The 17,799-nt window shown below is 42.2% G+C and overlaps 1 protein-coding gene across 2 annotated transcripts in view; it reads right to left on the reverse strand.

Moving 5' to 3' along the window:
• Positions 1 to 17,799, reverse strand: part of PHEX (phosphate regulating endopeptidase X-linked) — a 265,370-nt gene that overhangs the window by 186,748 nt on the left and 60,823 nt on the right. Inside the window, exon 3 of one of the 2 annotated variants that reach the window (XM_088451595.1) lies at positions 4,873 to 5,034. In XM_088451595.1, the coding sequence (XP_088307721.1) occupies positions 4,873 to 5,034 (162 nt within the window). Of the gene's footprint in view, positions 1 to 974; positions 1,097 to 4,872; positions 5,035 to 17,799 lie in introns of those variants that run through there. The other variant, XM_088451597.1, reaches the window with a different exon arrangement.

Raw genomic sequence — 17,799 nt, forward strand, 5'->3', positions numbered from 1 at the left:
TAACTAGCATTTATTCTCTACTAGGAGTATATTTCACAGGACTTTCACTCTTTCACAATGTGACTGTTAGATATTGTTGCATTCCTTTTCCCTTCTTTTAATTATGAATTTAATAAAACATATTTGAATATACAATCAATTACGTAGATATTAAATACTTTGTGGAACATTACTAAATTTTAAGCATCCTGTTGTGCGAATAAATATGAAAATTTATTAGCAAACAAAGCAAAAAGGAAAACTGGTATAGCAGAATATTCAATAAATGCAACTAATACGATTAAGTTTAATTAAGTAATAATGCAAATCGCAAATCTACAAGCAGATAGTGTGATTGCTAAGGTGAAGGGGCATATCTATAATGGGCACATTCATATAGTCTTATAATTACCCGTCCGAAGTGCTGCTCTGCTCGGCGGCCATTTTCCCGGTGACTCGCACATGTGCAGTACTCCTGTCCCTGTGAAAATGGCGCCCGCGCATGTGCAACGGGTTCTGGCACTAAGCCAGAATCTACTGCCAGTGCTTCACTGTGGGACTGCCGGAGAGAGGAGGGGGCCAGCACTGAGTCTGCACACGGGCCCCCTCCACCCTTAAAACGCCCCTGCTAAGGTGCTTGCTGCATATGTTTGCACACAGGCATAGTCTATAAAACAGTATTTTGGAGATTTTAATACTGCAGGTAGGACTATTTAGTTTCCTAAAAAGCACATGTAGGGGGAGGTGTATCAAACCTTCAAGAGAGATAAAGCCCATTGCAACCAACTGCCTAGTATCATTTATATAGCATAGTGATAAAAATGACAGAAGCTGATGATTGGTTGTTATGAGTAACCTCTTTATTTCTCAAAAGATTGATAAATCTCCCCCCGTATGCATGTAAAACGTGAGCATGGCCACAGATGATGTGCAATATACAAATTGCCATAGTTTCGCTGCCTGGTCTGAAAGTGGCAATAAGTTGGTTTACTTACATGATTCTGATACATAGTTTTATGGTGGGCCTCCCAACTCCTGTCCATACTTTATTGGGCTGTCAAATTTATAGAAGTGTGTCCTGCTCACTATGGGTCTGATTCAGAGTAGTAGCCGATGGTTTTGCATACGACTCCGATGTTAGAAGATGTTACATTTGCAGGACCTGTACTGTGCATCCACCAATGCCCTGACTGCACATTCCTGGTTATAAACTGTCTCACATATTAGCAGTTTTCATGAATAAATCCAAACACTTGTGAAATAGCCCAAAGTGCTCCAGTAAGGATACGTGCCAGTTCTTTCTGTGTTTTATATTTCCATGCCAAAAAAAATGTTTTCTTCAACAGGATAAACACCAGAAAATATGTGTATATTTTGTGCAATAAGTTATATCATATTTGTTAAAAGATAAATCTGTCCCTTATGGCTTCAATAAATATTGTACTTAATGTTCTTGGATGAGTATAGTAACAAAGGCTCATTTTGTTGGTTGAAGTAACAAGTTATGCTCCAATGTTTATACTTGGGATTCTAATCTAAGTTTATATAGATTTGACAACACATATTTATTTTTTAAAGTACAGAGAACACCTATTTAACCAAAATATAGACTAGTGCCACACACTTTGCAGACCAAGGAGCTACCTTTGGCTTATGGCATTATACAACTGAAGATAATATATCACTAAGACAAGAACAGAGAAGATTTGGCCAATGAATCATGTCAGATCAAGAATGAAGTTAAAAGAATTGTGTTTCCAATTGTAAATGGAGGACCAAGAAAGAAGCTAAGAAGATTTTATTTTACATTTAATAAAGTGGTAAACAAGTCTTTTATTCAAATAAACAATTTGTATAGGATTGATTGACAACTCCCTCAAAATGTACTTTGTATGCAATTTTGGTTATTAGCAATACAATGCATCAAACTATCAAATTGATACACCATATGAAACTATCATTTCATTGATAATGTGTACTTCATTACATCAGACCCCAATGTCCCAAGGGCAATCTTAAAACACGTATCCACTTGCCGATTAAACAGAGCGATTGAACGATTACGACATCATAATCATTCAATCGCTCATTAATCGTGCATAAATCAGGCAGTTTAATGATGGAAACGACCAGCGATGCCCGCTCCAGCTGGTAATTGCCGACATCAATCATCGCCTGAACATGCTGGTCAATCTGTCAATAACGACAGATTGGGCATGTTCAGGGATGAGGGAGGGTGCCTGCACTGAACGACATATCGTTCAGTGTGGGCACCTACAGGATGAGGAACGACTGAACGATTACGATGTCGTAATCGTTCAAACGTTCCTCAGTCGGCAATTGGATATGCAGCACTTTTTTGTCTTAGCCTAGTGGATAATGCAGATGAGGACCAAAAATAGAAAGAAATGTCTTTTTCCCCCATAATCAGACTGATCATGTGAACATGTGATAATGTGGGGTTTTATTGCTACTGTTTAGAGCCTTGAGATAAATGTGTGTTTTGTGTGAAATATGTATATAGCTTTTATCTTTTTTCCTGTGCCTACACAAATCTCATTACCAACACAATAACAGTTGATGTGATTATACTCTCGATATCAGGGTACTGAGATTAATTATTTTGCCTGTACATACTTTGGGATTTTGTTTTGCCCAAACGGATTCAGAAAAATCAGAGCTGTGACTTCAAAAACATTTGGATACTTAGAATTGTGAGTCACTTAGGAAAAATATATATTTTCTTTATTGTGGATTACAGCCAGTAATATTCACCCATATATTCCCCTACTTATTGTGAAATGTCAGTGAAAGAGTCCTCTTTCTTCCTTTTTTATAAATATTTCAAAGGTGGAAACAACATGACAGGGGGGCCTATTCATCAAACGATAAATGGCTCGGTAACCATGTGGAAATGCTAGTTACTGCATATGTAGGTTACCGGGCTATTCATCGTCCGGTAGGACCACCTGATATTCAGCAAACTCCAAAAACTGCACGTTTTTGGAGTTTGCTTCCGAGAACAAGCGCCTATGGGAAGGAGTTCCTTGGATGCGAAGAGGGATCCCGCCACCGCCCCCTCACTACCTCCCCAGCAGCTGTGCGCATGCATAGCCGGGCCGTAGAGGAGGAGGTAAGTAACTCAGCTAATTCTGATGAGAAGCTTTGTTTTGGATATGTTGAACTGTAGGTAGCACTGAGACATCTCATATCATCTCAGTGGAGAGAGATAAGTTGAAGAGATGAATTAGAGATGAGCAAGAGATGAGTGCAGGGATTCCATTATTGAAGATAATGACCTGAGGTTAGATTAGGATATTAGACAAGTGAAGTTTACTGGGTAAGTAAAAGGGTAGTGTTGTAAAATGATAGGATGACTTTATAGCGCTCTCAGTAGATGCTGTGACATGGCATGACCCTCACATATTTTACTGAAAGCAAAATTCCTCCTGTAGGGGAGGAACAGAAGTTGTACCTCCCCTGAGTCCCCTCACCTGCCCTCAGCCTCAGTGCACCGCTCATTGTGCTCTGTGAGGCTGCGTGGCCTCCATGACATCACAGCCATAACGCTAATTATTGATCACGGCTCGAAACGCATTTGGCGATGCCTGGGCCAAAAATGTAATAGGTGCTGCTGCCGGTGGTCAGGTTACCAGAGCCCATCATGCCCCTTTATACTGTATGACAGGGATCCTCATGACCATTATATGCCAGAGCCTCTTATGTCCCTTTATATACCATCACTGGCCCTGCCTCTGTGCAAGGAGATATATATACAAAATGTATCCAAACAGGCGGCACTCCACGGCTTAAATAATGATAAGCAAGTTTTCCCTCATTATTTAACCTGTGGAGTGCTGCATGTTTGGATAAGTTATCTATGGTGTCACCGTGTGTCAGGCTCTCTGGAAGTTTTATATATATATATATATATATACTAGCAGATGTATCCGGTTTCACCCAGGTAGGACCTTAGATGTTTACTGTTTCCATTTCCACCTAGTAACACATTTGACATTCTCCTCCCCCACCTATATAGTAACACATTTTCCTCTCTCACCTCTATAGTAACACATTCCCCTCCCTCACCTATGTAGTAACACATTTTCCTCTCTCACCTCTGTATTAACACAGAGTGTCCCTAACACTACACTCCATACTGTATATTTACCCCCTAACCCTGAACCCACTACAATATGCTTACCCCTTAACCCTGCACCCAATACTGTGTCATTATCCCCATAATCCTGCACCAAATACTGTGTCCATATCCCTCAACACTTAACCCAATACTAAACCCTAGTGTGCACTAGCCACAAGCAGAATGTAAAGAACTTGGCTGCACAAAGTCGTGACCACATTGTCAGATAACACTCGATTCTTTGTAAATTTGAGAATTTGATTTTACAAAACTCTCCCGAGTCCCGGAGAAGCTCAGAGAATTTGGTCTTGAGCAAACTCAAGCAAACTTTATTCTTAGTAAATTTACCCCTTATTGTAGCTCCCATCACTATCAATTTTGTGTAAGGTTATTACTGAGGTAGGTGTCTAAAATCTGCAATTGCTTGGGGAGAACATTGTCTGCTGATAAGATACAACCCACTTGAAAAGAACAAGAATGATAATGATACAATTCAGGTTGAATTCATGTTTATATTTAGTGTAGGACTTACCAGAGGGGGACTTTGGCATAAATTGACCAGCAAAATATGTACTGCAATATGTGGACCTCACATTCTTGGTTATTAATACAGAGTAAAGCTTTAAGTACTGTAGCTAGAATTACATCAATAATACATTTGGCAAGTGAGTGTCTTTTCCTGTTCAGATAGTGTGGCCAAACCTGTGCTACAACAAGTTCATAGTCTCTAATTCAAATGAGCAAAGACATACCTTTAATTTTAAGATCAACGTTATTCCTCAGCCATGGGTAGATTCCATAGTTTGACTGGTCATCAGGAATGGGATTGTTTTCTATCCAGCCACCACAGGCATACTGGAAAAAGTTATCACAAGGATGAACAGAAAGATTCATTTTGTTTCGAATAAGAGCAGCTGCAGAAGAACACAAAGGAAACGTTTGGAATAAGTATTTGACTCACATACATGGTAGCGCCATATTAGTGGTAGATATGTTATAGACCTATTTCAATTCTGAAAATTAAATTAGGGATTTAACAGTATAACATTTTAAGGGAGATACCAAACTTCCAAGGCACATAAGGGCCGGGAATGCATAGCATGATAAGTTATTTGTATAAACTACAGTGTTTTGCCCAAGCACCAATACATACAGTATTATTATTATTATTATTATTATTACATTTTATTTATAGGGCACCACAAGTGGTCCGCAGCGCCGTACATACAGTAAAGGGTACACAGAACAATACATTACAATACACTAACCAAAATATAAACAGAACACAAGTAACAATTAGCAACACAATTCTCCATATACAGTACAGCTCTGAAGGTGAAGGCTGTCATAGAAGTGCTAGAGAAGAAGGCTGTGAGACAGTGGGGAGGAGGACCCTGCTCCTAGGAGCATACAATCTAGGGGAGAGGGGAGATGTACAAATGACAAAGGAGGCATGAGTGTGTAGAGGGGGACCTGAGTGCAGAAGTAAGCAAGGTAGAGATGGCTGAGGTGGGAGGGACAGAGACCTGGTAACATGGTTACGTGGTGGTAGGGTATGCTTTGATGAACAGTACTGATTAATCTCTGCTAACTGCATTCAGGGGTGACTTTATGGATGTTCCTGTTATCCAGAATACCAACCCCCTGATGCTGGTAAAGATTGTAGACCTTCTCAGATATGTAGGTGCTCTGAGCACTGCAGGAGGCTGTAAGGAGAGGAGAAGGTGGGAGAAGCTCAGGAAGCTGGTCAATCATTTGCTAAGTGTCTGCTCTATGTCATCAGGAGGTGTGCAACATACAGCTGCAGAATGACAGGATAGCTGCCTGATCCGCACTGCAAGGTAGGTGGGTAGTGATGGTGTGTCCTCCAGTCCTATCAGTTGCCAGTGCACAAGCTAGGTTGCCCTTATGATGTAGAGTGGCAGTCTTCGGACACAGCCCTCAGATCTGAGACGCCGGCACAGGCATTTTTTTTACACTAGAGATAATTTTGCGCAGTCACTGCGTGCAAAGACAGACCAGCTATGCTATTTACATCTATCTCTGAATTTGGCCCTTTGTTTAAATTAAAAAAACGTGGATTACACCTGCAAATATGGCTTAAATAATTGCACACCTAAATGTGGTGTAACTATCAGGGTGCAAGGAACTGAAAGAAACAACTATTTGCTATCATTGACAGGAAGGTTCCACTATACACCACTAGTGAGATGACTTAGTATATAATTATATTTATATTTGTAAATGGCACATACAGTATATCAGAATAACCCATTTATCAGGCAGACATTTGTATTGTCCAGTTTGTATACTTACTATTTGGCTGAATGAATCTGGAAGCAGATTATTCATTTGTTGTCAAATGTTTCTATTTTCATCAACTAATTAACTGACTGGAGGTTAATTCAATGAAAAAATATTTTGAATATACAAGACCAAACATATGTCTTATGATGTAATTGGTGGTATTGGCAAGTCTGCATTAATTCTTATGTACGTGAAGCCATCATAACTTCTATTGTGCCATCTGCAGGGTAATAGTACCTGTCTTCTAACAAACATCTTCTGATAAAAGTAGAACACTGACCTCACCAGGGACAGAAACAGAGCAGCTTCTATTTGTTTTTTTCCAGGATATAAAATTGATGTTACATTACAGCGAGCTGCAAAGAGAGCAGCTATATCATGAGAGTTCTCGATCAATGAAGGTGATCAATATCCCCATGCAGGTGGGTCACAACAGCAATAACAATGACAGTGTTCAAGATGCCAAATTCTGGATGTAGTCAATGGCTCACATCAGAATAACAGCTTTCCCAGTGAATCTATTTTACTGAATGGAACTAGCTAGATTCCCATTTATTCCTGTAGATAATCGGTTTGCACAATGAATATATAAGTAAAAGAAACATTAAGTAAAAGCAATCTTAGCAAATTGATTCTATAAAAGGTCCGTAGGCTACGTACACATATTAATACACAAGCTTACACGCTATAGGGAAATACTGTATGGATTTGAATCATGATGTTACACACGGCATACAGATCCAGCCAGATTGCAAGTGTAGAAAGCGCCTAGTGGACTGTATGATCCAGTCATGCAGCAATGTATGAAATGTCACTGTATTTTATCTTGGGGGAGGGAGGGGAGGGTAGACAGCCCTCCTAATTTGGAGGGACACCTCAGACATACCTATTATCACATTTTACTCATAAATATAACTTCATTGAGACAGACCCAATTACCAGCTACCCACAGGGTTGCCTACCTTTAATATTCTCTTCCCGGGAGAAACCCGGGTAAGAGAAGCAGCAGGGGGCAGACGGGGGCGGGGCTTGACGATTTGCGTCATTAAGCCCCGCCCCCTCGCTGTAAAATTGTCGCGATTGGGCACAATTTACATAGGGGGCGGGGCCAAATGCTGTGATTCATGCAGAATCACAGCTTAAGCCCCGCCCCCTTCACGGAGACCCGCGATTGCCGCGGGTATTCTCCTAATTCTGCCCACTTCACTAGGAAGTGGGCAGAATGCGGGAGAAATGCCTACTCTTCCGGGGGTGCGGGGGGTTACCCGAAAAATCGGGAGCCTCCCGCGAAAACCGGGAGGGTAGGCATGTATGGCTACCCATTGGTGTAATTCACTACCATAAAGGATCATGGCCCCACCTAAACTGATGCTACGGTACGGCGAGGGTTAAATTACAGGCGTCTAAATCGAAGGGATGCCAGGCGCAGACAGCCGCGGGGGGGGAGGGTTAGGTTTAGGGCTGCTGGGGGGACTTAGAGTTAGGTTAGGCACCCCCCCCCCCCCGAGATTTTAGGGTTAGGCTAGGAGGAAGGAGGGTTATTAGGATTAGGCACCCCCGGGGGACTTAGGTTTAGGCGGTGGGGAAGGGGGGGTTAGGTTTAGGCACTTAGAGGGGGATTAGGGTTAGGCACCCCTAAGGGAGGGTTAGGGGAGGGAATTAGGTTAGTCTATACTTACCTTAGGGACGATCGGGATATTCACCCATGTCGGGCAGCCACTGTCTGGAATCATACTGATTCCGATGCTACAATGCCATTATTGTACCATCATAAATGTTGACAGGTATACGTGTGACAATTTAGTTTATTTTTATCTATTTATTACCAGTAATTTATATAGCGCACACATATTCCGCAGCGCTTTACAGAGCATATTTGGCAACTCACATCAGTCCCTGCCCCAGTGGAGCTGACAATCTATGTTCCCTACCACATGTACATACACACACATACACACTAGGGTTATTTTTTGTTGGGAGACAATTAACCTACCAGTATATTTTTGGAGTGTGGGAGGAAACCTAAGTACCCGGAGGAAACCCACGCAAGCACAGGGAGAATATACAAACTCCACACAGTTAGGGCCATAGTAGGGAATCGAACCCACGACCTCAGTGCTGTGAGACAGTAATGCTAACCATCTTACCCTATGAAAAAATAAAAAGTGAAAACAGAGAATGAATGTGATTAAGAGTACTCTTCACCCAGAAAGAAAAAAACACAAGAAGATGTTGAGTAACCAGATGCCATCACAAGTCCACAAGCTATTTGCAAACATATGTCAGATGATCAATTCATATAGAGGTTATGAGCCATGGTTTGGATTTTTAATCAGCATTTTACTGTTTTGGAAATTAGCAATACTTTGATCATTAATAGTGTTCTTACCAAACATTTTAGCTGTACCAAAAATAGCATTGTTTCCACTACACAAATATGGACTTTTAAATGACTCTGTAGCCCCAACAAAAATGTACTTACTTCCGGCGTATAGTAGCACCAATGTACTAATGTATGGGGAGTGTGGAAATTAACGCAGGCGGACTTAACCAGGAGATATCAGTGACATCTCTTGTGTTAAGTGTATTCATGAATACTAAAATAACACACAAACAATTATTATGTTGTAAATTCAAATGTGAGCAGTAAATTTGTTTATAAATTAATTAAATGAAAAAATCAGTTGCTATAGAAGAAAATTCTATATTGTAATACAATGTTCACCTGATCAATTATTGAAAAGAAGGTGACAAAAGTATCTTTTTCCACACATCACACAATTTCTCCCGTTTAGATGGTACACACTGGAAATACTGGACCTGATTCAGACCCGCTCGCTAGGGTGCGTTCGCTCGTAGCTGGCCGATTTTCGCATTCTGTGCATGCAAACGCATCGCAGTGCGCGTGCGCGAACCACTGCGAAAGATCGGGAAGTGTTTGCTCACTGCGCACAGACAGCCCCGCTGAATGAGTGACAGGTGAAGCCGTTTGTGGGTGGTGACAGAGGCTGGCTGGTAGAAACGGGGGAGTGGAGGTGCGAACGCAGGCGTGCCTGAGTGTCTCAACGCCGTTTCAGAGGCGTGCATACTTAACAGGCAGCATCATTGTACATGTCACCTAGTTGTTTTTCACACTGAATTGATCGCAGTACTTGCGGCAGGGTATAGTTAACCTCAAGCGCTGCAATCGCATCCGATGGTCCTCGATGTACTGATGATTTCATACACTTCCTGGAGATGACGTGCGCAAGTGGGCGTCTTATAACAGGCTGGTGGGCGTCTGCATACACATTGCGATTGCACGCCAAGCCTTGCTGGGTGTGTGCCGGATTTGCTGGGTGTGTGCCGGATTTGCATACGCTGGGTGCGAGCGAACGCATCTAGCGAGCAGGTCTGAATGAGCTCCACAATTCCACGTACAAACAGTACATGTGAATTTATGTCCTGCATAGATATGGGGTTTAAAACAAAACTGCAGTAAGGCTCAAATTTAAATGTAACTTTAACGGTTAACATTAAATTACAAGGTAAAATGTTCTGAAATAAATATATGTAGTGTTTCTATAAGTGGAAGTATAATTGCAGGTCAGATGCCAAATCAAGCAAACAGGAAAGAGTGTGGAACTGATCTGAGATGTCAAGAGTTAAACATCCCAGAAACCTAACACTTGAGGAGTGTAAAATTTAATATTTTATTAGCTCTAAAGTTGAGAGCAAATATATACTTTGTACATAGTAAAAGTGGCCTCTTACTGAAAGTGTCACATTTATACTAATAATAGAAATGTGTTAATGTAACACCGTTCCAGCTAAGAGTGGAATGCAAATTGTTCCAAAAGGCAAAGATTCAGGCTCTTAACTCACATCTCTTAGTTAAAAGTAATTATATTCATTATACTGTAAGGGTACATAGTCATACACACAGGCTTTAGTTGTTAAAATATGGCAAATGTGCTTTAACTCTGAGGCCCAAACATTATAGACTCCGATTTGCTGGACCAGGCGCAGTTCTGGCCATATAGCCACTAGATTTAAAGTGGCAATTAGCTTTAGGGCAAAAACAACATTGTTTTGCCTTAAAACTAATAGCCACTTGACTAGGGTCTATTTATGAACCTTTATAAATGTGGGTATACACCTGAAAGATATATCTCCAGATCGAGTGATCTGCAGATATATCTTTAGATGATGGTCTAATACACATTGAACGGCCATCATCCAGCAACCACGGCTCCCGCTGGCAGGGAGGAAGGTCAGGGCCGCCATCCTCCACGCAGCTCCCGCTGTGTGTGTATGATCGGTCTCCAGATGGCCCATACACACTTGCCGATGGACAGATATGTCTGCAGCCATATCTGTCCATCGGCTGTGCAGCACAGTCAATGCGATATGTCGGTGAACGACGGCCAGCAGATATATTGGCTAATCAATTGATTGTGTACCCAGCATAAATTAGCACTAAAAAGTGTAAGTTCTTATCGCCGCATATCAACATGATAAGCATTGTCTTTTGTTTACCTAATTATTCAAATTCTATTGCCAGGATAGTGGCTCTAACAAAAGCCTGTCCCAGCGAACATCGAAATGTAAAATTATTTTATGCTATCACTTTACTGCTGGCTTCGAACCCGGCTTACCTAATGAACATGCACAGTCACTGGTCTGCACGTGTATGAGTATAAGCTGTCTGGGAAACATAATTTCCTCTATGTCCAGAAAATTGTGAAAGGGTGCCTATAACTCGGACTAATAAAGAGCTAACATTTTCAGAGCTACGATAAATTGGCAATTTCACAATCTCCATGGAAAGCAATGGAGACTGTCTATGCAAAAGAAATAGATAGGGCCGGCTCGAGGCATGTTCGACCAGTGCGGTCAAACAGGGGCGCCACCCCATAGAGGGCACACCCCTCCCAGCCATTCCCGATTTCAGTGGGACAGTGAAGTTTTTCGGGCACTGCCTCACTGTTCCACCCACGGGATGAAGTGTCCCGCGGACGGTCAGGAGGCTGGGCGCCTCCATTGCCGCAGCAGTGCGGCGGTGCCGGCCCCGGAGAAGAGCAATGGATGCCGCGCGCACTGACATAGTGCTGGACTTGCCCCCAGCCATATATTAACGGGAGTGTTGACATACGGGCACGCCCCCAAATAACGTCATTTAGGGGGCATGGCCTATAGGCCACGTGCACGGTAAAGAGGCATTGTGTCCCAAGCCCGCACAGGGTACGGCTCACCCTGGAGCCGGCCCTGAAAATAGAGGTATACATAGCAGAGCAGCATTAAATGGATGCGGTGCGCATGTGCGTGGCATCCAAAACAGTGGTTAAAGTGGTCTGGAACGGGGCAGAACTGGGTTTCGTCATCTCTAATGGTAGGCGGAACTAGTTCCGCCTCCGCCACAGAGGCCCCACAGACAGAGGGCCACCTCCCCCACCAATCCATGTTCCTCCTCCGCCCACGACCCATCCATTCCTGTCCCTTTGTTGGCCTGCATCCCAGGGGCTCCTTTTGTGGCATGGCGTATGTGACATCATGCCATCACCGCCGCTGCATAGTGCAGTGAGGAGCCGTGAAGAGGAACAGGGGCCAGTGCAGGCACAAAGGTGAGCTGCTGCTAGACGGATATGCAGGGGGGGGGTATAAGCTGCTGGTGGGAGAGGAGACACTTGGGCAGGGAGCTGCTGGTGGGCGACACAGAGGCAGAAAGCTGATGGTGGGGTACGCAGGAGCAGGGACATTCTGGAAGGACATAAGCTGGAGAGACACAGGGGATGGTGTTGGAGTGAAGACACCAGAATGGCGCTGGTGAGATGCAGTGGGGGGGTGCTGATGCTTGTGAAACACAGCAAGATGGTGCTGAAGAGGTGGTGGGGGAATAGAGTTAGAGAGATGCAGGGTTGATGAAGCTGGTGAGATGCATGTGGGGTGAAGATGGTTAGATGCAAGGGGAATGAAATTGGTGAGATGCAGGGGGATGAAGCTGGTGAGATGCAGGGGGGATAGTGCTGATGAGTAGCAGGAAGAGGGCTGGGGGGATGACGCTGAAGGGATGTTGTCTCTCCAGGATGTTTGATCAGGGAAGTTCATATTTTGCCCTACCCAAAAACATATTACTATGTACCATCTGGTTGTACCTCTTGTATAAAGATGAAAAATTATTCCTGCCCAAACAGGTGGCTACTGAACCATGTAATCTCCTATATGCATACTGAATACTGCTCAAGACACTGTCTGCCTAGGGAGGCTCAATTTCTTCAGAGGTTCCTTATTGCAGAGAAAACAGTATATAGGTAAAAAAAGACTCAAACGAAGACGATACATAGGGGTTGCAGAAAAACATGGAGCAACCAAGTGACAGACTTGTTTGTGGGGACCCCATAGAAAAAACTCAGAGGCACGGCAGAAAAATAATTAAGAGTTACACTGATGATATACAGTATAACATTTTTTTTCTTTTTAAGTGGCCCAACAGTGTAGTCTCAGCTGATGGCATGACTGCTAAAAAAGCATCTAAAATGTATTTCACACTGTTCTAGCCCCTGGGCCCCCTGGCCATTCACTTTAATGTTTCCTTTACACAAAAGTGTGTGTCTGTGTGTGTATAAATAACAGTTTTCACAGTTGTTCCGGCCTCGCAGAGGGACTCCACCTAGCGTGGGGTGGGGTGGGGAGGGTAGGGGGAGTAGGAGGCGGGGCAGATGCGTTCCACCACCTCTCCAGGGCCAGTTTAAGCCTTGCATCCAAACACTGGGTAAAGGGACTGGGGGAGCCCAGCAGCTTGGGAAGCTCATATGCTACGGTTAACTCCTGAAATGAATGTAGGTAAGTATTCTAACTCTTCCAGTAACCCTAACCCATTTCTCCCGCAGCCTAACCCTAACCCTTGCCCTAGTGCCTAACTCTAATCCTCTCCCTAAACCTAACCTTAAGCCTCACCCTAACCCCAATACTCACTGTTAGGAGCCCAGCTGTTGGAATTCCGGCACTGAGATTTCAACCGCCAGCATTGTGTGCGCCGGGATGCCGACTACATCCCATATTATATGTACTGTATTGGAGTAAAGCAGATGGGGATCCACGGTTCAATATGTTGACATGCACCAATGTTATCATGTGAAATGTCAACATTCTCAGAATGCCAATGGTTTGGTGCTGCTGGGAGGGATAGGGTTAGGCTGTGGTGGGGGAATTGTAGTTAGAATTAGGCACAAGGGGGATGGATATAGAATAGGGTTAGGGAAAAAATAGTCACTGGAACCCCACTCTGTCAGACGTCTGTGTTGGAACTGCTGGTGACATGACCATCGGGAAGCGGAAGACAACGCTGGAGACACTGCTGCCACCTGGACCAGGTAAGTGACTACTAGGCCACCAAAGACATTGGATCAAAATTTATCATGTCAACATGTCATACATGTAGGCATGATGAATGTCGACATGGTCAAAGTTGACATGCTAAGCATGTCAACATTTCAATCATGTTGACATTTTCATGTTGACCATATGCATATCATTACAAAAACTTGTCGACCTAACAAACCACACCCAAGCAAATGCATATACTGCTGTTCACTCCTGGAATAAAGCAGACACATATACTACTGTTCTCTCCTGGAATAAAGCAGGTACATATACTACTGTTCTCTCCTGGAATAAAGCAGGCACATATACTACTGTACTCTCCTGGAATAAAGCAGGTACATATATTACTGTTCTCTCCTGGAATAAAGCAGGCACATATACTACTGTACTCTCCTGGAATAAAGAAGGTACATATATTACTATTCTCTCCTGGAATAAAGCAGGTACATATACTTCTGTTCTCTCCTGGAATAAAACAGGCACATGTACTACTGTACTCTCCTGGAATAAAGCAGGCGCATACACTACTGTTCTTTCCTGGAATAAAGCCGTCACATATACTACAGTTGTCTCCCGTAATACAGCAAACACATATACTACTGTTCTCTCCTGTAATAAAGCAGGTACATAATGTACTGTTCTCTCCTGGAATAAACCTGGCAAATATACTACTTTCTCTCCTGGAATAAAGCAGGCATATATACTACTGTTATCTCCTGGAATAAAGCAGCCACATATACTACTGTTATCTCCTGGAATAAACCAGGTACATACACTACTGTTCTCTCCTGGAATAAAGCAGGTACATACACTACTGTTATCTCCTGGAATAAACCAGGTACATACACTACTGTTCTCTCCTGGAATAAAGTAGGCAAATATACTACTGTTATCTCCTGGAATAAACCAGATACATACACTACTGTTCTCTCCTGGAACAAAACAGGCATATATACTACTGTTATCTCCTGGAATAAAGCAGGCAAATATACTACTGTTCTCTCCTGGAATAAATCAGGCATATATACTACTGTTATCTCCTTGAATAAAGCAGGCACATAAACTACTGTTCTCTCCTGGATTAAACCAGGCACATATACTTCTGTTCTCTCCTGGAATAAAGCAGGCGCATACACTACTGTTCTTTCCTGGAATAAAGCCGTCACATATACTACAGTTGTCTCCCGGAATACAGCAAACACATATACTCTCTCCTGTAATAAAGCAGGTACATACTGTACTGTTCTCTCCTGGAATAAGCAGGCTCATGTACTACTGTTCACTCCAGGAAAAAAACAGGCAAATATACTACTTTCTCTCCTTGAATAAAGCAGGCATATATACTACTGTTATCTCCTGGAATAAACCAGGTACATACACTACTGTTCTCTCTTGGAATAAAGCAGGTACAAACACTACTGTTATCTCCTGGAATAAAACAGGTACATACACTACTGTTCTCTCCTGGAATAAACCAGGCAAATATACTACTGTTATCTCCTGGAATAAACCAGGTACATACACTACTGATCTCTCCTGGAATAAAGCAGGCATATATACTACTGTTATCTCCTGCAATAAACCAGGTACATACACTACTGTTCTCTCCTGGAATAAACCAGGTACATACACTACTGTTCTCTCCTGGAATAAACCAGGTACATACATTACTGTTCTCTCCTGGAATAAACCAGGCAAATATACTACTGTTCTCTCCTGGAACAAAGCAGGCACATAAACTACTGTTCTCTCCTGGACTAAACCAGGTACATACACTACTGTTCTCTCCTGGAATAAATCAAGCACATGTACTACTGTTCTCTCCTGGAATAAACCAGGCAAATATACTACTTTTCTCTCCTGGAATAAAGCAGGCATATATACTACTGTTATCTCCTCGAAAAAAACAGGCAAATATACTACTTTTCTCTCCTGGAACAAAGCAGGCACATAAATTACTGTTCTCTCCTGGATTAAACCAGGTACATACACTACTGTTCTCTCCTGGAATAAATCAAGCACATACTGTATACTACTGTTCTCTCCTGGAATAAAGCAGGCACATAAACTACTGTTATCTCCAGGAGTGAAACAGAAACATTTACTACTGTTCTGTCTTGGAATAAAGCAGGCACATATACTACTGTTCTCTCCTGGAATAAACCAGGCATATATACTACTGTTCTCTCCTGGAACAAAACAGGCATATATACTACTGTTCTCTCCTGGAATAAAGCAGGCAAATATACTACTGTTCTCTCCTGGAATAAAACAGGCATAAATACTACTGTTATCTCCTGGAATAAAGCAGGCAAATATACTACTTTTCTCTCCTGGAATAAAACAGGCATATATACTACTGTTCTCTCATGGAATAAACCAGGCACATATACTACTGTTCTCTCCTGGAACAAAACAGGCACATATACTACTGTTATCTCCTGGAATAAAGCAGGCACATAAACTACTGTTCTCTCCTGGATTAAACCAGGTACATATATTACTGTTCTCTCCTGGAATAAATCAAGCACATACTGTATACTACTGTTCTCTCCTGGAATAAAGCAGGCACATGTACTACTGTTCTCTCCTGGAATAAAACAGGAATATATACTACTGTTATCTCTTGGAATAAAGCAGCCACATATACTACTGTTATCTCCAGGAGTGAAACAGAAACATTTACTACTGTTCTGTCTTGGAATAAACCAGGCATATATACTACAGTTATCTCCTGGAATAAAGCAGGAACATAAAGTACTGTTCTCTCCTGGATTACACCAGGTACATACACTACTGTTCTCTCCTGGAATAAATCAAGCACATACTGTATACTACTGTTCTCTCCTGGAATAAAGCGGGCACATGTACTACTGTTCTCTCCTGGAATAAATCAAGCACATACTGTATACTACTGTTCTCTCCAGGAATAAAGCAGGCACATGTACTACTGTTCTCTCCTGGAATAAATCAAGCACATACTGTATACTACTGTTCTCTCCTGGAATAAAGCAGGCACATGTACTACTGTTCTCTCCTGGAATAAACCAGGAATATATACTACTGTTATCTCCTGGAATAAAAGCAGCCACATATACTACTGTTATCTCCAGGAGTGAAACAGAAACATTTACTACTGTTCTCTCCTGGAATAAATCAATCACATACTGTATACTACTGTTCTCTCCTGGAATAAAGCAGGCACATGTACTATTGTTCTCTCCTGGAATAAATCAAGCACATACTGTATATTACTGTTCTCTCCTGGAATAAAACAGGCACGTGTACTACTGTTCTCTCCTGGAATAAACCAGGAATATATACTAGTTATCTCCTGGAATAAAGCAGCCACATATACTACTGTTATCTCCAGGAGTGAAACAGAAACATTTACTACTGTTCTGTCTTGGAATAAAGCAGGCACATATACTACTGTTCTCTCCTGGAATAAACCAGGCACATATACTACTGTTCTCTCCTGGAATAAACCAGGCATATATACTACTGTTATCTCCTGGAATAAAGCAGGTACATACACTACTGTTCTCTCCTAGATTAAACCAGGTACATACACTACTGTTCTCTCCTGGAATAAAGCAAGCAAATACTGTATACTACTGTTCTCTCCTGGAATAAAGCAGGCACATAAACTACTGTTCTCTCCTGGATTAAACCAGGTACATATATCACTGTTCTCTCCTGGAATAAATCAAGCACATACTGTATACTACTGTTGTCTCCTGTAATAAAGCAGGTACATACTGTACTGTTCTCTCCTGGAATAAGCCGGCACATGTACTACTGTTCACTCCTGGAATAAACCAGGCAAATATACTACTTTCTCTCCTGGAATAAAGCAGGCATATATACTACTGTTATCTCCTGGAATAAAGCAGCCACATATACTACTGTTATCTCCTGGAATAAACCAGGTACATACACTACTGTTCTCTCCTGGAATAAACCAGGCAAATATACTACTGTTCTCTCCTGGAACAAAGCAGGCACAT

The sequence above is a fragment of the Taudactylus pleione genome, unplaced genomic scaffold (genome assembly GCF_031769625.1).
Source record: "Taudactylus pleione unplaced genomic scaffold, aTauple2 ptg000026l, whole genome shotgun sequence".
Lineage (NCBI taxonomy): Eukaryota > Metazoa > Chordata > Amphibia > Anura > Myobatrachidae > Taudactylus > Taudactylus pleione.